The following is a 25,165-nucleotide window of genomic DNA, read 5'->3' as shown; positions in this document are numbered from 1 at the left end:
TTGAAAATGTATACCTCGGGTTACACTTTATGTATCGACTTCATTTTGATGTCTACAAATATTTAAAAAATCAGAGCTATTTATCAAATTGGTGTCGGATTTCCCCAGAGTCATGTCAATTACTTATTGTCCATGTTGGCGATGTGAAATGCTTAACACATGTTCCTCTAAGTATCCTGTCTGGTCTTTGCCACGCTACCAGGACAGAGAGAAGGTGTGCAAAAGAGCACCTGGAGTCCATCTTTGTGTATTGTGCTATTATTCCATAGTAAGGTACCAGTGCCATACCACATAAGACTTTCTACTTGCAACAATGTAGACATCCCCTTGAGTTAGGGTTCATAAAATATATTTAAAAAATCAAACAACTGCTAGGGCTTTTCTTCAACCTTTCCTGGTCTGGTGTAAATGTCAGTGTCTCATTCTTAATGGTCACCACAGTGCTGAAAGTATGCATAAATGCTGCTGCAACAAATTATGTTTTAGATACTACTGATATGGGTGTCACTTTATATTACATTTTGACTTACACTAGTGGCAGGAGTGAAGCTGTATCCAAAAATGTGTACGCAGGAATTCACAAGGAAGGACAACACTCGCCTACCTGCAGATACACATACAAACACACAGAAGAACCTCTACACACAAGGCTGTATGACGTTTGTATTAACTTTTTTACAGGATTCCAATTTACTCTACCTTTTAACCACTTTTATGCCTTGCACAGTGCTCTGTTGCTAGACGGTGAGATTAGTACTAAATAAAGCCTAAAATACATTAACTAGATCATTGTACAGCTCTGTGATAATATTAAAGCTTTACTCACCTATAAGCCCTTCACGCCAAACTCAATATTCTCAATGCAGCAAAATATCATACTGCACATGACTGACAATAGAGCAGCGGGCAGCCCATAACTATATGAGCCACTTCCGCATTGGCCTCAGTTCAGTTATAAGGATGCTTCAATCATATTCATTCTATGATATGATAATTCAGATTCTATGATATGGAAATTCACTGACTGATATCATACATTTCTGTCAATTGATATTATTTCTCTTTTTCAGAAGAGCATCTTTACTTTCCTTGCCATTGCCTCGTTAGTGAAATTGCACGATGGGGTTTGCCACTTTAAAAATAATCTAGGTCACACATTTGAAGACTACGTTCCACAAGGTGAGAAGCGATTTTATGACTTACAGTAGCACGATATAGAACGATATTCCTATTTGAACCTTTATCTTTTTGTTTCCTTTGGCAGTCTTTCTCTTTCTCCCAGTCTATTTCCTTCTCCTTTTCCTATGGTCTCCATTAACTCAGTAATACTTAATTGCATTGAATTATGGGTTACAATTGTTGCCAAAGCTTGACAGATTCACAGGAAAAAACAACATTCATTTATATGCATTCTTCATTCTCTGATGAGCCAATAAGGTGAGAAGTAGTCTGATACCTTTTCCTCAGAGATTTCTTCTAGCAGAATACAGATCTTCTGTTTATCCTCAGGCTGTGTGGCGGTACTAATGGTACTTTGGTGAGATTCCCATATAAAAAGTTCTCTATTTCGTCATGTTTGGGATAGTGTATGAGGAACAGTAGAACCTTTCCCTTGAGGCTCAGATCCCCCTGGTGATAGATTTCTTATCACTCTGCTTTCCGGATTTGTCTGTTACACCTCCTATCAGTTCAGTTCAGTTTCATCATCATTTCGGTTCTTTGAACCATAAAAGCATACAAAAACATTATAGACAAACAATTAATAATATTGCCAAAAAGATTTTTGTTTGGTAAAATGGTTAAGATTTAACAATTTTTACAAGTAGAAAAATCAGGTAAAACAATTAAGAGCGAGATGTCCCCAGACGTAGTCCATTCTTGCTTTGTGCAAAACCTCCTATCAATTCCTAGAGAGTGATTACTAATGGTGTCTTTGGGCAGTGTTTGCTAATGCCATTGATTGTTTATTATGATCAGATATTCTGCTGGGAAGTAGCTTCTTTCTAGCAGATTTTAGCATTTTCCTTTATGTTTGTATTTTGATCTACCACTGGAATATATAAATGTATAGCCTGTTTCAATATTAAAACTAAGTTATGGGCTGCCTTGTTTTCTTCTGAGGGTGAATTTCGACATGTCATGTAGAAGTCTTGTTTGACCACCAAAAGATTTGATAATTGCACTTATGGTTTTGCAGAGCCTACAAGCGTAGATATACTGCAATTTAGTTTCCTCTGTTTTTCTGTGGAGTAGTAAAGGGCGATGCTGTAGTACTTATTGATTGGCATTAAACAGCACACTGTGGTAGACCTTCAGCATATGCGTACTTTCTTATAAAACTTCAGTTGCTTGGTTTCTTATGAGCTTATTGTCTATTGAGCGTAATCTTTCTTTGAGTCCTAGCTTCTTTACCTTTATGGGTTAGCACGCTTGAACTGCCTTTGAGACATTTTATGACTTGTATAGTTTGCTAACGTTATCACCAGATGTATGTACTTTGGCTTGTAGTCAATATCTTGTCTATTTTTCTAAAACTTGTGTTGGTTGGAATTCCTTAGTAAGTGCATGTTTTTGTTTTGTTGTGTTGCTGTTTATCCACCATCAGGGCCAGACTGGGAATCGAAACCAGCCCTGGCAAACAGATCGGCGGGCCTGGGGGAAGGGGGGGCTGTGCTAGTGGAAAGCGCCACTCTCGTCTTACCGCTTCCGCTTTTGTGAAAATGCTATGCTGAAAAACAAAAACAGCCCCATAGGGGTCCAAAGCCGCCCCCCCCCCGCCCCCCTGGCGGCCCACCGGGGAAATGCCGGTGCCCGGTACGGCCAGTACGGCCCTGTCCACCATGGATAATAAAAGATTTAGAGCGTTAGGTCTCTATTGCAGTCCCTTTGATTGCGGGATGGGAGGAAGTTGCAACTATTTTGTGTACCTTGCAGAAGTCATCTGGCTGCTGGTAACTTTCTTAAAGTACGTACTGAGCCATTTAGAAAGATGCCCAATTCTTTATGCTATGGTGCGTAATAGCACAATGTGAATGACACTTGAACATACCAATGGATTGATTGTCTTTACTAAAATGTTTTGGTAATATGAGGTGAGCAAGACAGCTAAAACTGTCATTAGACTAAACCTAAAAGCGACTCAAGATTAGAGTTTCAAGCTGCTATTTATTAGTAAACTGCTGTTACAAGAAATAAGCAAGGGAACAGAGAAAACTACTATAGTATTCAATCTCTCCTACTGATATCACAACAGCGCCGGCCGTGTTGATCAGTGTGCACATAATGTCCTTGATTGTTTAAAGATTCACATTTGTCATCTAGGCACAGCTTTAAATAATCTGGAACTTACTTAAGATCCCCTGTTGAAACACACATTTGTTTTCTTCAAGGAGAGAAACCCTTCCCCTACACCCTCAAACAGTTTGTAGATACATGTTTGTGGCCATTCCCAAGCTTCCTAGGCAAGTTGTGACTTGGCATTCCTACTTCCCTCCTGTAAGTTGGTAATTTACAATTGAGGAGATCTAAGCACCCGAGGGTGCAATCTCTGCCCTTGAAAAAGGACTTTTGCTTGCCTGAAATCCCACAGGGTATTCCTGGAAGGTATGAAAAAAGATAAATAGATGCTTATCACCAAATGGACCTTTATAATTATGGCCCGTTGTCTTATCACCATTATTGATTATGAATGGCTACAAAAGTTATTTGACTATGACGATTCATACATGTAGGTTACAGGTGTGTTAATGTGATATCTAGAGTTTTCAGCCAGGCAATATCAAAATGATATTATCATCCTTCTCTATTAATTCTTATTTATTCTTAACAATGTGAATGTATTCTGTTTTAGGATGCATTGATGCAAAAGGAAAGCCACATGCCTATTACTCTAAGTGGCTTGATGATTGCCATTCCTGTAACTGCCTCGAGGATGGCCAAATTCAATGCTGCAGCCAGTAGGTATCTAGATAAAATGAATTTTCTTTGGTTTACAATGTGAAATAAACCTTTCTCTTTAACATGGTATTGTTTAGGAATTATATTGATTTTGTGAGCTTTATGAATATATTAAGCAGAATTTATGTTAAATTAAATTAATTATCTGAAATATTTTAACATATACATTTTAACATATAAATTAATATAATTTAATGTTAAAAATAAAACATGTATTATTTCATTATAAAATATTTCAGCAACCTTGTTTAATTATCAATTAATATAACATTCATATTTAATACCATATGAATAAAATACTTTAAAAACATTCTGTACATGACTTTTAATAATTATGAATACATAGCAAAAAATATTGTTTCGCTCTATGTGGGAATTAATTTTTTAATTTAGACAGAAAATTTATTGAAATTTAATATATTTAAATTAATGAATTATATCATTAAAAATAAGTTAATAGTCCGCTAGCTTTTTTAATTTAGTTCGAAATTTTGATAAAATATATACAATTAAGTTTCATTAACATTTAACACAAAAATATTTTTACTACGTTTCTTTTAGTTAAATAAACTCCTTTACTTTCCCCTCTACTTTACCAAAGGGACACTCCACATTCTGGTGTAAGTCTCCCTTGGTAAAAATATAAGGAAAATAAAAAAATATATATTTGGACTTTGGATTGGAATGCAACACGAGCGATTACCAGGGGCTGAGTTTAATTCAAGCCCTCCATCCATCACCTTGTTGTAGCTGTTTACACATCTAGTGATAGCCATTGACTTATCTGAGCTCCATTTCCCACAGTCCATATTTGCCGTGGATTTCCACATTTCGCACACTGTCTATAGGCATGGACTTCATGACATTTAAGTGATAGATCAAAATGTAAAGGTGTATTGTAATTGTCAACTTGCTGAGCACACATAATCTTATTTATATACCCCACCAATGAATGGGAAAATCTTATAACAGTACAAGCTTCTGAGTCATGTTCCTTTTTAAACCTGGGGCATAGGTGCAACTAGAGTAAGCATTTCATTTCATGAGGGTGCGAATCTACATTGCTAAACTCCCTCAAGACCCTATTAAATGGAGCTGTATCTGTGAAATGTGTCTGTTTTCCCTATAATTGTAAACAAATGCTGTGAGTGTTAATTTCCTCAGATGTATGTAGCTGAGAGTTGGATTTCCATGCATGAGCAGTTCCTTGGTGCACATAGCTTTGGCTGTAGCTCACAAAGATCTTATACTGCCGCACACAGAGGAAATAAATTAGATGGAACATTTACCATGACATAAGCGTGCGCATCAGTAGTCCCTTATACTGGGTTTTCTTTGATGGAAATCTCATTCCATCTTCGCCATCCATTTGAGCACATGATTTTTGATGCACCCATTTGCATTCTAGTGCCAAGAAGTATTGCCAAAGCTAATAGCCTGACCTTTTAATGCGGACACCTATTAGCGTGGCCAGAGTTTCTTCTAGAAATTAGCTTGTGTAGAAAAGTAAAACTAAGGTTTCAAGTGCAGCATTGCTTTATTGTCTATTTTGTTTGGTGGATGCCCATTTACAAGGATTACAGTAGTGTTCTGTGATTCTTTAATTTCAGTGATGTTTCAATTGACTGTATTTTTGGACGCCTACTCTTCTTCATCTTTTTTAGTCAATGTTAGAAATTTAGCAGCCTGTAAAACGTCATGCAGAAACTTACTTTTAATGTGATAGCCACAAGCATAAGCCTACATTTGGTTGGCTCAGAATTAGATCTGAAATATGTAAGCAGAGGAGTATGGAACACCCACGTAAGCAGCTACATTTGGGAGGTGGCTCTGGCCCTATTTCTAGCAGGCTGAGTCACCTTGAGAGCTCAATTACTGCTGCCTATGCCACCTATCTGTTTTGTATGAGGAATCTCATCAATTCTGGCAGAATGTCATAACAGAGCTATGAGGTGGGTTTCAGTTCTGGCAAGGGAGCAAGAGTGATCGAGACAGGGAAAGAAAAATTATTTAACTGCTGGAAAAGGAAGGAGAGAGAGGAGATAGAGAATAAAGAGAGGGAGAGAGAAATGAAAAAGTAAGGGAGTGAGAAAAAGAATAAAACAGAGAAAAAAGATAAAAGTAGGCAACATATTTATTAGGAGCAAAACACCCCTTCAGCACCAACATGTAGGTGCTGTCAGCTTTCCCGCTTTGGTTTTTTGTAACTTAAAAATACAATCAAAGAGGGGAATATTTCAATTTTCCTGGCTACAGGTACTAGAAATACCTGGTAGTTATGGCATACTGAACCCCAAGATGATGGAAGCACTCTATATATATTGTTAATAATTTGAAGTACTTATTGAATATTTTCTCTAACTTTTTGTGTCAGACCTATTATAACCTTTCAGACCATTGAACAGTGTATGTTCGATATCTTCTTTCTGTTCATCCTCGCCAGTGCACTTGTGATAAAGATGAATTTGATCTAATAAAATGTGTGCTAAACATTATGAATAAGTCTGCACTAAAATGAAAATAAAGAATTGACTGAACTGTGCTTAAATAAACAAGGCCTAAACTAGGCCTAACGTCCATTTTCGATTTGTCGCAGCCATGTTTTATTTCTCTGTTCAACACATATAACAAAATGTGCTCATATACCTTGCATTGACATGCTGTTCTGGAAGAGCTGTGGAGGAAGCCTTTCACTGCTTTCAAGATTTTTCCTGATTATAATACTGTATGCAAAATCATTTCCGAGATTTCCATTATTTGTGTAAAAAGATTTTTACTGCCACATCTGAAAGTAGGTCAGAAAAAAGCAAATTCACATTTCGGCGGGGGAAGTGCAATGATGGTGGCAATAGGTGATTTTGTATTGCTCACCTTGTGCTGTGGGGAATTTCCATTTATTTCTTTTGTGAAGTTTTCTGAAAATATGGTGCATTCTGAAGGTAAGTGATGTCTGATTTGCCCTGACTCTTGAGATTGAACCCTTGTTTGTTTGTCCTATGCTTTGGACTTACATATTTGTTCCTTAACCGCATGCCATTCTCTTTGCTACATTTGATTGAACCTTAGGCTAATTCCCTATATTGAATACTATGCATTTTTTACTAATTGTTATGTTTTCCTTCTGTAATTCCTTTAATTATTTCAATAAACCTTCATGGTTTACAATGTACTGCTGACTCTAGAAGGCATATTTCCTTGAAATGCTAATTAACTCATTTGTATTTGGGTGCTATTTAGGGACACTTTGCCTCATACATGCTTGAGGTTCAACACCGTCTCCGATCCTGTGTAGGCACTTTATCTTGATTTTCTCATAAGAAAGGATCAACTGTTTGGTGGAGAATATCGCCACCCCAAAAATAAGGCACCCCAAAAATAGGCACCCCCAAAATCTTAGCACCCTAAAATCTGAATTCTCTCTGCTGTTATGTTATGTTAGAAAGTTTTGTATAGTGCTCGCATACCTGAAGGTGTCTTGGCCCTGTGCTGCATACGGATGATCAGTGAGGCAGGATAGATACCAAGTGGCGTAGATTTAGATGAGCCACTTTTTTAATGCGTTCTTGAACTGTAGAAGAGTCCGGGAATTTTCCAGTGCAAATGGGAGGGAATGCCACAATTTAGAGGTAATGGTAACAAAGCTTTTGCCGCCCCAATGTGCAAATCTGAAATTGGGCACCACAATATTTTTCAAGCCTAAAGAACGTGAGAGTCTAGGGGCCATATGTATCAAGCTAATTAGTATTCGCAAAGGCCGAAATTCTGCGAATTTCGGCCTTTGCGAATGCTAATTAGCTAAATGCATCAATCTAGGATTTTGCATTTCTTAAATAGCGAAAATTAAGGAATCGCTATTTAGGAAATGCAAAATCCTATGCATCAAGAAATCCTAAAAGTTTTTAGGATTTCTTAATTTTCGGAAATTGCGATTCCTTAATTGCGAATCGCAATTAAGGAATGGCATTACATTGATTCCTATGGGCCTAGATGCCCATAGGAATCAATGCCGTTTTGCATTTTTTTTTTGCACTCGCAATTTTTTGATGCATTGCAAGGGTGCAGAGGGGGGTCCAAAGGACCCCCCGCTGCACCCCTGAAATGTATTTTCAGGTGCATGTTTCACACACACATGTCCTAAGGACATGTGTGTCTGTAACATGCAAGTTTAAAAAATGCATTTTTTTGCTGTTTTAAACATTTTCGCAAATTAACACGAGGGTCAACCTCGTGTTAATTTGCACTTCCAATTTCAAAATTCGCTATATTTTACAAATTGATGCATTGCATTTAAGGAATCGCACAAATGCGATTCCTTAATTGCATTTGCATTTTTAAGAAATGCAAAAAATAGCGAATTGTTTCATGCATCCCAAAAACGTATTTAGGAAGTGCAAACGGCCGAATTTACCGATTCGCACCGTTTGCACTTCCTAAATAGGTTGATGCATGTGGGGGTATGTAACATGTTTGATGCAAAATAAGGAATCACAAAATTTGCTATTCCTTATTTTGCGATTGCACTTAAGGAATTGCAAATTTTGCGATTCCTTAAATGCAATGTATCAAAGAAAAAATATTCAAAAAATGCCCATAAGGATTCGCAAATTACCACCAACTTCTAGTTGGTGGTAAGTTGCGAATTCTTTTAAAAAAGCTTTTTTCAAAAAAACCAAAGGTGCCATATGACGCTCATACATGCCCTTAGGGCATGTATGTGCGCCATATGCCCCCAAATGTCATTTTCAGGGGTGCAGCAGGGTGTTCTTGAGACACCCCTGCACCCTTGAAAGAATTCCTAATTTGCGATTATCAAATTGCTAATCGCAAATTGCCCCTTCATTCCTATGGGCCTCCTGGGCCATAGAAATGAATGGGTAATTTGCTATTAGCAATTTGCTAATTGCAAATTAGGAATGGTAAGGAATCGCTATAAAAAAGCGATTTTGTACATACATACCGTTTTGCGAATTCTTAAATAGCGATTCCTTAAGAATCGCTATTTGGAATTCGCAAAACGGAACTATGATACATATGGCCCCTAGGTGAAGTATACCAGTTAAAGCATTGCCTGAGGGCAACGGGTCCAATACTGTATAGTGCCTTAAAGGCAGTGCACAAATCCTTGAAAGCAATTTTTTTCACAGGTAGCCAGTGCAGTTGATTCAGTGCCATAGATGCAGTATGAAATTTTGGGAAGAATAAAAATGAGACAGCCTGCTGCATTTTGTGGTGTCTGAAGTTTTTATATAATTTACTCAAAATCAGTGCTGAGAAGATCAATGTTTGGAGATTAGAGGCGATAAATGGTAGACATTTTTTCAGGATCTTCAAGCGAAAGAAGTTGAGGGCGCAATTTGGTTGATCTGGTTCTCAAAGGAGAGCTTTCTGTCAAAAATGACCCCCAGGTTTCTAATCTTTTCCACTGGGGATGGGGAGGGTCCATGTCTGGTAGCTACCAGTCCGGGGACTAAAACTTGTTGTAATTTCTGAAAAGCAAAACTTTGGTCTTACCAAAGTTTAAGCTCAGGTAGGTATTTGCCATCCAAATACTGATATTTTCTATACAGAGGCTGAATTGGTAAGCTGTATGGACCGGATTTCCTGAGGCAGACACCATGATTTGTGTGTTGTCTGCGTAGGAGACAACAGAGAACCCAAAGGTTTAACCAGGGGACTAATGTACAAATTGAAAAGGGTGGGACTTAGTGACGCCCCTTGGGGGACGCCACAAGGAAGATTCCATGTTTTAGAGACAACTTTTTCTAGAGAGGTATATTGCTCCCTGTCTGCCAAAAAAGGATGTTAGTAGGACGAGAGCTTTGTCTCCAGTTCCTAGCTCATGCAAGCGATACATCAGAATTCTGTGATTGACAGTATCAATTGCCACTGAGAGATTCAGAAGTATCAAGGCTGCACTGTCTCCTCTGTCTACAATGGATCAAATGCTCTTTGTGGCTACTATGAAAGCTGATTTTGTGCTGTGCTGGCTCCGAAATCTGAACTGTGAATCATTTAGCAAGCTGTTTTCATTTATAAGGGCAGAGAGTTGCTAATTGAGGGCTTTATATAGGAGTTTGGCTGGCAGAGGCAAACGTGATATGGGTTGATAGTTTATGGGTTGGTTGCAATGGTTTCTAAATTGGATTATCTCCAGTGTTTTGGTATTCCTGAGCTGTTCCTGATCAAAGGAGAGTGAGTATCATTAGGGCTGGATGGATTGTGGTGGATTTTGGCTTTGTTCAAGGACATTGTGGGACTTGTAGTTTAGTATTTCAATATAAATTAGATAGTATGTGAGCTCTTTTGTTTCGTGATTCTCATTTGCGGGTCTTTAGGTGGCTTACTTACTGTGATTTTGTAGGTTGGATTTATGTTGTTCGTTGCTGAGTTTATTTAGGTGTTGATGCTGTTTGGGGTTGTGTTGAAAGAATTAAATTTTTGTTAATGATAACGTTTTGGTAAATAGATTTTATCAAAATCCAATGTCGCGAGGCTTATTCAGTGTGCTAAACTTGTCTGCAAAGCAGAATTGTGTATTCTGATGTGCCAAATACAGACTATTGTAGGGGTTTACCCTGTTACTTAAGGTCTGAGTGTGTTTTCATTTAGAAAAGCGAACTGGTAGGATGAGTTGTCGTCGGTTGGAAATTTGCCTTAGTGTGATTGATTGTGCAGGAACGGTATGGTTCCCTCTCTGAGTGAAATTGACTTGTCCTTCCTTTCTTTTCTTTAGTTAAGTAAAGCGGACAAGAACTTTGTTTGAATTGGTTTGAAATGCTTGGTTATTTGGTTTGTTCTTGATTTTCGGTAAAATTAGCATTGTGACATAGTATACTGTGCTATTGACTTGGCATCACACTGAGTCATGCTGCTATTGATTGGTCATCACAGTGAGCTGAACTGTAATAGGTTGGCTGTTGGAGTTACATAAGAGTGTTATGATTGGTTGACCTTTACCCTAGCCACGCTGTGATTGGTTTAGTATAAGTGTGTATTTTTGAGTGGTTTGTTTGGAATCAATTTAAGGTCCTTTGGGTTTATGCCTATCTCCTACGCTGACGACACGCAGCTGCTGTTTACTTTCAAGACCTTCACCCCGGAGATAAAACAATCATTCTCCAACGGCATGACTGCAATTGCCAGCTGGATGACCAAGAATTTCCTACAGTGCAATGTGGGAAAGTCTGAGGTCATGCTATTTGGGGAGGCGAAAATCCTTTGGACCCCAGACTGGTGGCCTTCAAGCCTGGGACAAGCCCCGCTCCCTAAACAGGTGGTCAAAAACCTGGGGGTTCGTCTAGACCAGGACCTCACCCTTTCTCACCATGCCGGCACTACTGTGGGTTCATGCTTCCACGTCATTAGCCTCCTTCGGAAGGTGTTCCCCCTTCTGCCCGATGACACCCGGAAGACCTTGGTCCAGGCCCTCGTTTTGAGCCGCCTGGACTACTGTAATGGCCTACTCTTAGCGGCCAGTGAGGGAGTGCTTAACAAACTGCAAGTGGTGCAGAACACCGCAGCACGGCTGGTGACCAACTCCCCCCCTAGAACGCCTTCCCTCCCCCTCCTCAAATCCCTTCACTGGCTTCCTATCCGGAAACGGGTAGAATTTAAAATCTGCTGTGTGATACACAAAAGTCTTTACAATCTGGGACCCCAGTACTTGGCGGACAAATTTGTCTTTCATCGTCCGTCTCGCACCCTTAGGTCTACCAACCAACAGCTGTTGCAGGTTCCCAGACATTATAAGACCAGACAAGGAGGTCGTGCCCTCTCCATCATGGGTCCACGTCTATGGAACTGCCTCCCCCTCTCCCTCAGAGAGTGCCCCAGTCACCCAGCTTTCAGGAAGCGCCTAAAAACGGTACTATTTTAGGTGGAGGCTCCTCTTTCTGTCCACATCACAGCACCGCGCGGAGATACACCTTCGGGTGTGATGCCGGCGCGTAACAAACCAAAAAAAAAAAAAAAAAAAAAAAAAAAAACTGGGTTTTACATTGAAAATCATTTATCTCGTGTTTTATAAGAAGAACCAATTCCTCCAAAAGCTTCCTCTTGAAGAAATTAAACTTCCTTCTCAGGGGTCTCACTAATACTTGATCCTTTTAAACTAACAAAGAAGTTGGCACAAAAGCTGAAATATAAAAATAACATCTTTATTAAACTCAAATGAGTGAGACTACGTCACACAGAAGCCTTAGCAACTGAATGAGGCAGTCTCAAGAGTACAGAACACTGGGGCATTATATATCTGAGGGTTACATACTCATCATAAAAGCAAGGGGCAGTCCTAGCTCATGCAAGCATGCAAAATGCCTATTATGGACATGCAAGATCTGCCAAATATTAGCCAATAGGAAAACATTCAAAACAAGGCATCATGTAACCAGAACGTCCCCGTTGAGTCGTGTTTTTGTCCAACCCCATAAGTCAATCAATGACAGCACCTATAGGTTAATCAGTAATGTCAGGGCATGTCTGTATGCTTCAAAAGAAAGGTTGTGAAATAGGAAAACACAGGGAGAGAATAGCGAAGGCCAAAAGATAAGATACGGCAAGAGAAGAATACTAAAGGCTAACAGATAGTTGATACAGGGATTAGGTAGTCCAGACAAGAATTAGTTAGGCCGGCTGGTGTTTGAGATTGTTTTCAAAACAAGGACGGAAGGGGTTTTCGACCCGTTGCAGTCCAAAGGGCAGAGACACTTCGTTCATCGAGCAGCCTGTGTAAAGGCAACACAAAATGGCGATGGAATACAAAATGGAGTTGAAACTGAATTACCTCAGACCCTCCTTTTGCCATTACGCAGGCAAATTCGAATTCATTGCTAGGTAAGCATTTTCCATTCTACACATTTCATGAACATATCCAACACCCACTTCATACAGTGGCACTGGAAACACTTGTGCAACCACAACTATACCCAAAGTCCGTTCTAAGCCTCTCTGGTAAGCTTCTATCGTCCATCAAATCTGCTTCCATTGTCGCATTGGGCCTCTTGATTCAGGCCTTCCATGAAAATAGTGCTCTCAGTATCCGTTGGAGTGCCCTCCTGGCAAACACTCACAGCTCACTCGAAAGTCTCAATGTCTCAATGCAGTGCACCAATATATTTCCTCTGCGGCAGGCACTACAGATATTGTGCTCTTCGTTGGTCATGGGCACAGATCATCTCATGCAGACCCAAGTACTCTTATCAGGAAAGAGCAACAGACTTTCACACTCAGCAACACTTTCAGGCTCCAACATTCACTATTCAGTGTCAGAGGATGCTCGGACTGCTCTTTCATTAAATTTTTCCTTTCATCATGGGTACCACAATGTAGTTCCTTTTGGCAATCTTGAATCCTCCGGTGCACTGCCCTTCCGTTGGAGCAAAGAAAAGGGGGGGTGTGGCCAAAACTCAGGCCAAGGGGCTCAAGGGACTGCACACTGTCAGAGATTACCAGCACATGACAGGTAGAAAACTGAAGCCTCAAACCAGCCCTGCCATCACTCTTTTGCACTGAAACTCTGGTTCTGTGATGTCCAATGCCGTCTGATGGAGCAAGTACGATGCTTTGGAGAAACCATTGATGGCGCGCTGGCGATCGCTGTCCAGCCTTGCTACTTTCTGGGTGCTGGGACTGTAGGGTCAAGACGTCCGGCCCTCATCTGTAGCTGTCACTGATGGGAATTAGGCTTAAATCAATGTTCTGCAGGTTATTATGACTTGATACCGCAGAACCTAGTGACGTAAGAAATGTGACACAGTTGTTAATTTCCTTTAATTTAGTACAAAAACAGTTCATTGTATTTAACAATGGGAATGCAAGCAGGTGGCCTGCAATCTGCGAGGGAGTGGCCATACGCCATGGGACAATTCTGGTCTAGAATACACTGTCATTCTCAAAGGCAATACTTCTAATCTCTTCAATTGGGTACCCTTCATTATCCTCTGCCATCTAAGGGTAGATAGTTACATGGCAATTCTATCTGAATGGATGTCCTCACACATGGTGGCATTGTCTAATGGGGTAAACAATTCTTTTTCTTTTTCAATGATTACGTCTAGGTGTTCCTAAATTCCTTATCTAGAACACCTCAAAAGAGAAATCACATGATACGGATTATCAGGGACATGTAGATACTTCCCTTTAATAATTGTGCATCAGGTGCACTATGCAATACAAAGGCTAATGATCAAAATGTGGAAACAAAAGACAATACCTAGAGAGTCCTGGTATTTCTATGATTTAGAACACATCTGATCCCACCGAAAATTAAAGAAGCAGGAACAAAAGGGTAAAAAATCCAAATTAAAATAGTCATTGAATATTTGTCACGTTCAAAAAATAAATGTAAGGTATCTCCTATTGAGGTGGAAAACTTGTCTTATTATAGGATTGAGACAGTTAACCAGTCCATCACTACCCTGACAGTCAGACTGGAAAACATTGAAGTAGGCCTAAAGAAAATTCTTGAAAACCAGTCTGGTCATACAAAAGGGAATTATACATAATATGGGGGTCCCTGGTACCTTACTGCAGTCTGGAAGTGTGAACCTGAACAATACACCAACAATAATAAAAGGGCTGACTGGTGAAAGGAATACGGAAAAGAGAAATGGGACTAGGTCACAGCTAAAATCCCCAATAACTAGGCACAATGCGACATCAATCAGGGGAGAAGCGGCAAAAGAAAAATCTATAGGAAGAACAAGAAATTACTCGGGTGATAGTCAAGTTTGTGACACAATACCAAGAGTATGGGTGATACACAAAAGTCAAAATAGTACACAAATTTTAACTCTACCGCTGGCCACTACACCATATACGGTAATCTCAGCTAATGTTCCAGTTCCTTCTTCAGGGAAAAATGAAACCTGGTTTCCTTTAAGGAACAAAGCCATACACTACTTAGGAAGCAGAACAAAACTGACTAATGTAATATAGAAATTAGGTCACCATGTACAAGAGTCACAGATCTATAATTTATCCTTACGTCCAATCAGGATACATAAATCTAGGGCTGCCTGTTCCTTAAGGGAAGGGGCAGTAACGTGACTAACTGCAGGTGACACATTTTGATCCTGTATATCTCTTTTTATTTTCCTTCAATACCATTATAGCCAAATAGACATGCACTGGTGAAGTGTTGTCTCGCATGTTCACAGCATGTAATATCATTATCTGTGGAATTTAGTATCCGAATAAGTCCAACCAACTGTTGCGCAGCGATATGCATCGTCATGACCATCCCTTCACCACACAGGAGAACTTGTAATAGTATCAGAAGCAACAACATAAAACAAAAACATGCATAAAATAAAATAAAACGCACATGTCAAGCCATCAGATATACTTGCTGTATACCAAGCACAAAAAAAGCATAGACAAAACAATAGCATATGTAAATGAGCGGTGACGCATAACACCATGTCATGTACTCTATGCACTGTGAACCTGCAGCTCAAAACCCTGCTTAATTTGTCGGGCTTAAAATCGAAATTACAATTTCTTTTACTTTCCTCACCCTCCTTTTGACAGCTGGTCACCAGTTAGTGGTGATCGGTTATCAAATACAACTTACTGTGTCGCTTCTGACACACAGGACCAGCAGGAACAATTCATAGAAGGACAAAATGCAAGAACATGAAAAACACACAAACTATTTTATTATTTTTTTTGTTAAATTTAATAGGCTGCAGATGTCGACAAGAAAGCCTTGCACGGTCCTCCAAGAGCTAAAAATAACACCTCAGCAGAACTTTCTGGGCTGCTAGCCAGCCTCTGCCAGCATTACTGGTCCCCACCATTTTTCAAGGTTCCTACAATGTGCAAGCATTACTGTCTTCTTGTCAGAGAAGCTTTTCCAAGCAATGATTTCTCCATCTGCTTTCACTCACTCCTAACCCCCACCTTACTGACCTCAAGGTCAAAATCTGCCTTCTCTCTCTCCTCACCCTGAAGCTGTCAAAGACAAAAAGCCTTCCTAACTCTTTCTAACCTGCAATAATTAACCCTATTGAAAAACAAATGTTATATATATTACTTCTTTTTAGGGGCTACAATTTATTTCTATTCTTAGATTTATTAAAACATTTACTATGAATAAATCGCAGAACATAATAACATAACATACCAGCTTTAGAACAAATGTTTGTTACTACCCTATGCAACGGTACTCAGTTCATCAACCAGAAATGGATGAACATCTCAGAAGGTCCAGCTAGAGTTAGAACCTTCCACCCTGATATTAAACTCAAACCTCTGCACCGGGCACATTGGCTCACTGAGCCCCCCCCAAAAAAACTACCCCAAATGGGAACAACCTGCAAATTTGTATTATACCTAAATGTATGCATTTACTGAAGCCTAAGGCACTTTAAAGCTATTGTAAATGGCAAGAATGCTGTTTGAATAGTCTATTTTACCCAATGTCGACTTTGATATTTGGGGCACTTAAAAATAAATATCCTATAATTGTGTTACATATTACTCATCCTCAGAAGGTTCTTTACAGATTGCAGAGATTGGACATTAGACATATCTCATGCAAATCCTTAGAAAAAAAGATTTTTTTACGCCTGCGCCAAGTGAAATTCCATATGCAAATGTCCTCATTATGCCGTACAACACAACTTAAATTAAATTATAATGCTAGGAGGTCACAGTATGAGTATTAAGCTTTATAAATAGTAAAAAACGAATTTAGAAGTACTTATTTGTAATAAATATTTTTCATAATTGATAATTATTTTTAATAAACCCAATCATTTTTGATAATACCACATATAAAAGCAGGCTGCATCCCTTGCCTATCATTTTAGACGCATTCATTTATAAGCCTAAGCACAGAAGCCTAACTTAAAACATGACACATTTTTGCGCCACTTTTTTTAAAAAAAGGACAATTATGATTTAGCAACAGAACCAAGAATATGCTTACAAAAATGCTTAAAGAGAGGAAAACTCTTAATTGAAATGTCTTCCTGTAATACAATATAATGATATAATGAACCTTAGTTTTGGAACCTTTTTAAAACAACATTCTAAAATGCAAAGATTCACCCGTGTTTAACTGAGGGCGAAGTCCTGGCTGAGTAAATATTCTTGTCTACGGCGGTAAAATCTTGTCTCTCAGTGTTGTAACATGAGCACGGTGGCAGTCTTTTTCAAACTAAGACATATCAATGCGTGTTCTATAATATGCGTTTGAGTTCAGCAAAAATTTACTTCAGCTGAAGTGTTTGCCTGTTAATATCTAATACAATGTATGTAAGTAAAAAATACTATAAGTTTGTTTTTCTACAAAACACACAATTTTGTTTTTGAGGCTTTTTTATTCCTAGTGAATGTGAATTTTAATTTTAGTTTTTAAGCATTTAGACATTTTGCTTAATAGACTGAAAACATCAAGAAAAACCACAAACACACATTGAACTCATTTCAGACATAAACAGAAAGGGGTCAAACACTCAGGACACACAATACAGCGCGCTTTAGCCATTTATTTCGTAAATAGCGCCATCGCTATTTACTTACAGAAGTTGCACTAATGGGAAAACCACATAGACATTTAAACACACTTTTAACCCACGAATCAATACTCAGGACAGAAACAAAGGACAGCCCACAGACTGTACTTAAACCAAACCATTTGTAAATACTAGTTGTAAATCATATTTACAAGAAGCGCTTCTCAATAGTGTTCCAAAAGACTGCAAAAACAGCCCAACAGACTGATGTATATCCAAGAAGCCATAATACACTCAATTCACTACCTTTGGCTAGCAGAACACCAAACATCGCTCTGCATATCTCCATTCATAAAATTGCACAGAACAAAGGATCCTTGTTTGTATTTTGTCATATTTTAATTCCCTGGGGATACAAAATCACTAAGGAAGAAATATGTTTTTATACCTAAACCTTTTTAGATATTCCCTCAAGGGAGCCAGCTAATTTACTTCACAGCACACTATGGTACCTCCAAAAAAAGCAACACATTCTTTGATGTGAGCTTGAAAACAGGCATGCCAAAAATATTGCTGAATATGCAAATATTATAATCAAAGTAGTGCTTAAGGTACTCTTCGTACGTGCACCGTTCAACAAAATCGGATAGAGAAAAATCTCCTCATTACCTTCCTACACAAATTGCAATTTGCATATCAAATCCATACATATCCAAAGTTGGCCAACACAAATTCCAAAATTCCTAAGCTACAGTAAGCGTTACTAAACTACCTTACTCTTACCAATCAAAAGGTTGTCCAAATTCTAACTGCCAAGTTCTAAATGACCTAACGGTCTTTTTTAGAATACTCACGCCAAAAAGGTTCTCAGTCAGGAGTGACATCATGTGGAGTATCAAAATCAGGAAGATCAGAAATATACTGGGCTGCAGAGACAAAGAATTCCCAGAATCTCCGTGCACAGAGTACCTCCTTAGTAGAATCCTGTCCTCCTGTCCTCCTCAATAGATTTCAGTCTCCTGACAAGATCACTCCCTCAGAAAGTCACTTCTCTGATGAGCCCCACGTGGGCGCCAATTGAAGAAATTAAACTTCCTTCTCAGGGGTCTCACTAATACTTGATCCTTTTAAACTAACAAAGAAGTTGGCACAGAAGCTGAAATATAAAAAGAACATACTTATTAAACTCAAATGAGTGAGACTACGTCACACAGAAGCCTTAGCAACTGAATGAGGCGGTCTCAAGATTACAGAACACGAATTACCTCACTCTCCCATCACAAGAACATGCAATTTCTTTAGAGGGCACCTTTTGTGCCTGAAAGGTTGCTTATTTGAGATAGAGGAAGGTTGAAAAAGAATGGAAAAGAATGCAAAGCCAGGTTAAAAATGCTGTGAGTAATCCGGGAGAAATGAGATTGGGCATGCCTAACAGGGCATAGAGGGAGGATATGATGTTGGGTGTGAGTGTATTGTTTGCAAAAGTGAGTAATAGGAACAAAAAGAACAAAGATAGTGGGACTATTGGAAGTAAAACTGAAAGGAAAAGTACATAAAATGATTCAGATGTGGAAGATGATTTTGTAGATGATTTGCTTGATTGAAGGCCTCCTCCAAATGTGTTGCAAGCCACCAGACCACCTCATATGGGATACGAGATATGGGAGCAGGAAATACAAGTTCAAGTATGCAAATATTGACAGTACCTACTTCTGCACCTACTAGTGTAGGTACTGCACCACCAGAGAATGAAGCAGGTACGAGTGGAATTGCTAGTTCATCCATCGATATAGTTACTCTTGCTACTGATAAAGTTACTACTGTAACTGTAATGCAATCAAATTAACCAGTAACGAGAGGAATTGATGTTTTTAAAATAAAGAATTGAGATAACTTCTTAAAAACTAAAAAATAGAAAACGAGAACTTCTGAAGGGTACAAATGACATGAAGAACTGGGCACATACCGTACAAGTGAATAGAGTTTCCTGAACAAGGAAGCAGCTACATGCTCGTGTGATGCATATGCTACATATGAAGAATTGTCAGAAGAGTATTATCTGAATTGCTACAATAGAAAAGAGTGGCATGGATCTGTGTGATGAGGAAATCAAACAGATATATGTGCACATATTTGAGAATTAATAAATAATAATACAATCTGGTTCAAATTGAAAAGCTGTAGAGAAAAATGGAGTAAGAAGAGAGATGGTAAAGCAAAGAAGAAAAAGCTAGAAGTAGATAAAGAAGAGAAAGAGTGTGTGAGGGAGCCTGAATTGGTTTTGCCTGAGTTTCCTTTGCAATAAGTACATGAAGGTGATTATGTGAGTGTTCCTTGGCAGAGGTCTGATCTTCTTGAGTTTATGGTAAACTTTCCAAAGCCTAGGGAAGAACCAGAAAAGTGGTATACAGAGATGGTTAAATTAGTGACAGTTTAAAAAATGCTTTGGGTTGATTTGAATACATTGTTTGAGACTGCAATTCGATATGATTTGTGGGTACAGTATAAGGCAGTCAATTAATCAATCAATAAAACTTTATTCAGTCAAATGTATGACCATGAAAGCTCAGAGAAATGACAATTTATCTACAGTGGATTATAAAAACTTAAAACATACTATTCAATTCAAATCTTTATTCGATCTTAGAAAACCATAAAATCATAAAAGTACATCAAATTTCATTGGTTAAAAATGGTTCAATGAAAAGAAGTAATCCCAATCATTACGTCCATATATACATAATTGTTGTATGGTTATTTCTATATTCTCTTTCTTCCCCTGCTCTCTGTGTGGAATGTTGTACATGTCATAGAATGTTGGATGTGTGTACAGATTCAGTTGGTGACTGAAGGCTGAGCTGCCAGGAGGACAGCTCCTGGTGGGGCATATTTACAGAGATACTTACTGGCCTACTTTCTATCCTGGCTTTAACATCATACCTCTGTAACTCTATATTACAATAAATACCTACTTAAAACCTACCACCTGTGGACTTTCCATCATTGTAACATTCTTTGGCACAAGTTAAAACAGTTGAGAAAAGATAACATTGAGTAGACAATCCAATCAGCTAATTATAGGTCCACTTGTCTCCTTTTTTTCGTGCATGCCCATGAAAAAAGATGCCAAAGAAAACATACCAAAGAATTTGGAAGTGATTTAAAGAAGTACAATGCTACACGACAAGACCTAAAATGAAGAGCTTTACAGATCGGTACAATAAAATCCTGCCTTTCCTGATGATAGAACCCACAGAAAAATAAAACATGAAGATCATTTTGGGGTGAGTGGCTATCACACGGGCACACAGAAAGTTCTGAGTGTTTATATTTCTTGCCAGGATATCCTAACATCAATGGGATCAAATTAAAACGAAATCTTAGTAAAATAAATTTATGGTGTGGGATAGTGACCTCTGCCAGGTGGAGATAACCTCCCTCGTGCACAGATGGAATTACTTCATACACGAGGGCTGACCTTGTTTGGTAATTCTTTTTCCTCCTTAGATAGGGAGCCTGTGACATATAGATATCGATCAATATACGTCTCGATATGGTCATACAGGTAGGTGGGTACTTAAAAAGTTGGTTCAAGCCAATATCTGTCAATTCCCTCCCTACATATTGCAGCCATCTAATCCTGCTATAGTTTCCTGAATTTAAGATGTTAATTATGATGTTCTGAATACATTGGACAGTGTCCCTCTGCCAGATAGAGAACCAGAGCAGGAGTGGCGCTAGTTTGATAGCATCCAAAATGTAGGTTAAAGCTAGTTCCATGTGTAGGACGTAGTTGAAATAGGACTGTTGAAGAGAGGGAAAAGCTTTAAAGAATTTATTTTCTATGGCCAGGTGGGAGTCACTAGGTGCCAACCCCCATACACCCGCCCCGTATAGGGCTGCAGCCTTAGTTTTGGCGTGGTCAATCTTTTTCATGGGAATTAGGGTTTTGCTCCTAATCTTTTTGAAAATGATTTTAACTCCATTGGTCTTCTTTCCATGCCCCTTGCTCTTCCCTCCAATGAGCTAGACCATGATTGTTTTTTTTATTAAAAAGTATACCCAGGTAGGGAAAAGACTCCACAACTTCAATATTCCCATATTCCGTAAAGAAGGATGGGGTTTGTTCACGTTTTCCTGCCCCAGCCCCAATTATGAATGATTTAGACTGGTTGACCTGTAGGTCCAGCGAGTACATAAAATACGAGTAGGCCGATATCAGACGATGGAGCCCCAACCCCATTCGGGCCATCAAAACAGCGTCATCCTCATAAGCCAAAATTGGTAATCGTGATGGTTTATAGAAATGGGAACATCCAGGGCTGCATCCTCGAGATGTTTACCTATACCGTTTGTGTAGATTGAAAAAAGAAACGGTGCGAGGATGCAGCCCTGCCTTACCCCTCTTAGGAGCTTAAATGACTGGGTTAATTTAATAATATGTCCTCCATTGCCCAAGTTGTTTAGTTAGAGGTTCTGTTTCTTTGACTCAGTCATATATAATATAAGGATAGTAAAATTGCAATTTAATATCCAATCACTACAAATCATGGGACCTCACAAGGCCAGTTTAAGTTCATGATGGGTACCATTTTCTCAGTCTCCGGTCCTGAATTATGAAATTTAAAACAGTGAAACCGATCAATGATTACTCTAAGACCTGCAAGAAAGTCAAGCCTTTAAGATGCGAGTTAAAAGACCTCTCAGTGGTCATAGGAATTGGGATCAATAGGCTATGTAGTGTGGTCAGAATAATATAAAGTGCTTAATAGTTTGGCAGGAAATCCCATCACAGTGACAAGGTGGCAAAGAGGCGTACCACGAGCCCGTGGTTGGGAACACCCCTAAATGATAAATCATATTCAGAAGAAAATGTGAAAGATAAAATCTATATAGAGGTGTTGGACTTGAACCTTTTTGCAGGGTCATCCCTGAACTTTTTGCCTTCCTCCTAGCCTTTTTTCTGACGTGGTGTTGGTGGTTTTAGGACTCTGGCCACTTTATCACTGCAGTCCAGTGTAAAGTGTGTGTGCTCTCTGTGATAAACATGGTAAGATTGGTCTACACCTGTTTGGCTTATTTAATGTACCTGTCAGTCCCTGGTAAAGTGTTATCTCATATACCCGGGGCTGGTAATTTAAATGCTATTGGTGGGCATGCAGCGCTGATTCCGCCACCCACCAGAGTAGCCTTTCAAACTGTCTCAGGCCTTTGCCATTGCAGGGCCTGTGCGCGCAGTGTTACTGCTGCTGTGACGTGACACCAAAAGTGTGTGCCATGTCTGTGACTCCCCTTTTACTGCATGTCAGTCACCACTATGGGCAGGGTATATTGTAGGTAAAAGGTAGGACATGCACCTTAAGTGTGCGACATGTCCTGGTAGTGACAAACAGCCATTTTTGGTTTCTCATTGCTGTGAGGCTGCCCTCTCATAGGAATGCATTGGGGATTCCCGGATAAGTGTTTCAGTGTTAATTCCTGATATGAGAGGAACAGCGTGGTCAAGTTTGGTATGTTTGGAATAGTGATAATAAATGCTATGCAACAGTGTGTGTAGATTTATTATACTTATTTTAGAAGTGCCACTTTTAGAAGTTGACATTTCTGTGTGCTATGTGTCTGCCTGCCTGATGTGGATTGTATGTCTGGCTTTGGAGTGACAGGGGCTGGTGATGTGTGTGTGGCTCCAGAAGGGGGCAGGGTGAGTCAGCGCTAGGCTGAATAGGGGATCTGCATTTAGAGTAGAGGGAGGAGTAGTCCCTTGACCCTGAATAGGTCTGTGCCTACCTGGGTGAATGCTGGCTTCGCTCCCCTGTGGTGTGTCTGATGACGAGCCCCCACCTGACAATTGGGAAGAGGAGCCCTGTAAACAGAGTGCTCCAAAGAAAAAACAGAACTAGCTCAGGCTGGTTCACCCAAGTCCTGTGCCAAGGGCAGACAAAAGAAAATGCTGTATAAATATTGGGGTTGTGACCCCATGAAAATGTGTGCTTCTTGGTGACTTGCTGCTGCTGGGCCCCAGGAGCAACCGCCACAAGGGACTGCTTCCCTGCTGGAGGGCCCTGTGAGCTGGTCTGCCTGAGTCCAGCCTTGTGCCCCTGGGACATTGGGACTTAAGAGCCTCGTGAGCGCTATATCTTCTTCCAAGACAAGAAGAGCGTGGGTGTCCTGCAGCGCTGTGCTGCATGATGATTTAGGGAATCCTGGCATAGGGAGTCCCCAAGTTGCTGGGAGAAAGCGGGAGCACACCCCACAATTTGTGTTTATCGACTGGAGCCCACCCCGCATTCGTACATCCTTATCGGCAGGAGCTCACCTCGCACTGTGGCGAACTGAGAATAGAAGCGGAAGTCCACCCCTCATTGGTACCTTTTAAGCGGGAGCCTACCCTGCATTTTGAGTGAAGAGCTGGAGCCCACCCAGCTGTTGTGTGCCCCTCTGAGTTGGAGCTCACCCTGCATTGGTGGTATTTTTACGGCGGTTGCCCACCCCTCACTTTGCCCCCATGAAGAGAAGAACCGCCGCGGTGCGACCCGGATGACAGGCAACTTGCCTGGTTGTGGGCGTGGCCGGAAGAGGTGCATGGTGAAAGCAGGAAGCCCGGAGCCCCAAAGAGGAACGAGAGGCGACGGATCCATGCGGGCTCCATTTGCTGCATTCCAGCCTTCCCCCACCTGGCAGAAGGGGGGTAAGGCCCGCGGAGATTTCCGGTGACAAGAGGAAGACCTGAGGAGGAAAGCGTAGCCCACATGGAAACCAGAGGAGTCCCCGGAGTGCCCGGTGAGTGGGACTCGAATCTGTGCATTGTCGGTTGTAGGAAGGTGGATACCTGACTATGGTTACCCCAGATTTTTTGCCTTGTGTTTAGCTGGTTTTCAACTTAGTTGGCATGGGATCCTGCTAATCAGGGCCCCAGGCTATCTGCTCTCTCTTTAAATGGACTCCATGTACTATAGGTACATAACCAATTTGGTACTGGACACCTTGTCAGCCCCTGTACCATGCACTATAGGTGCCCAGGGCATAGGTGCATCCAAGGCCTACCAGGGGCTGCAGCATATCTTTTGCCACCCCTGGCTGGTACTTAAATCGACACAACTGGCTGTTCCCACAGCTGGGGCAAGGTGGTGTACTCACCCCTTGCTTAGATGTAGTATACCTATGTCTAAACCTATATCTGGACACATCTATACCTATCAGTCACTCCTATGGCAGGCCTTTACAGACCTGGAGGCAGAGTGCATGGTTTTATGTGAGATGGTGCTCTAGCATGAGCTGAGCCTGTCTGCAGTGTTGGGACCAATTCCTTAATGCTGTTCCAGTGATGCTGCCATACCATATACTCTTACGTGCATTATAATCCTTACCGTTAATGCAACTCTGGTTTGGCTTTATCAAAACATGTCGTGTTTGGTGTCATACACATTGGAATACTATCCCCTTGCCAGTAAGGGGGATAGCATCCCACCCTTCTAGAGGGCGCAGGCATGTTACTGTACTAAAACGCGGTTAATCCTAACCAGAGCCCCAGCGTCACAAAATGGATGCTGCTGCCACAGACACATGTCTGGCCTCCTGCTGCTGACCGAAACTCGGCAGAGGACGCCTTGACAAAGGGTTTCCTGTCACAGGGAGGTGTCCCACCACCCCAGACAGGAGATAGTGGATTGTAGCAGGGAGGGTTGAATGAAACTAGACACTGCCTGGGGCGCACAAGGTGTCCCTGGGCAGATTCCAGTCAAACCGGT

General features: G+C 40.3%; 1 protein-coding gene across 1 annotated transcript in view; it reads left to right on the top strand.

Annotated features, from left to right (window-relative positions):
• The window catches only part of LOC144752545 (beta-microseminoprotein A1-like), a 192,688-nt gene that overhangs the window by 70,152 nt on the left and 97,371 nt on the right, over window positions 1-25,165 (top strand). Inside the window, exons 2-3 of the mRNA XM_078640441.1 lie at window positions 1,071-1,179; window positions 3,851-3,956. Coding sequence (XP_078496567.1) covers window positions 1,071-1,179; window positions 3,851-3,956 — 215 coding nt within the window. The remainder of the gene's footprint in view (window positions 1-1,070; window positions 1,180-3,850; window positions 3,957-25,165) is intronic.

This window comes from Lissotriton helveticus, chromosome 5_1 (assembly GCF_964261635.1).
Source record: "Lissotriton helveticus chromosome 5_1, aLisHel1.1, whole genome shotgun sequence".
NCBI classification, from domain to species: domain Eukaryota; kingdom Metazoa; phylum Chordata; class Amphibia; order Caudata; family Salamandridae; genus Lissotriton; species Lissotriton helveticus.
This window is presented reverse-complemented; position numbering and strand designations above follow the sequence as displayed.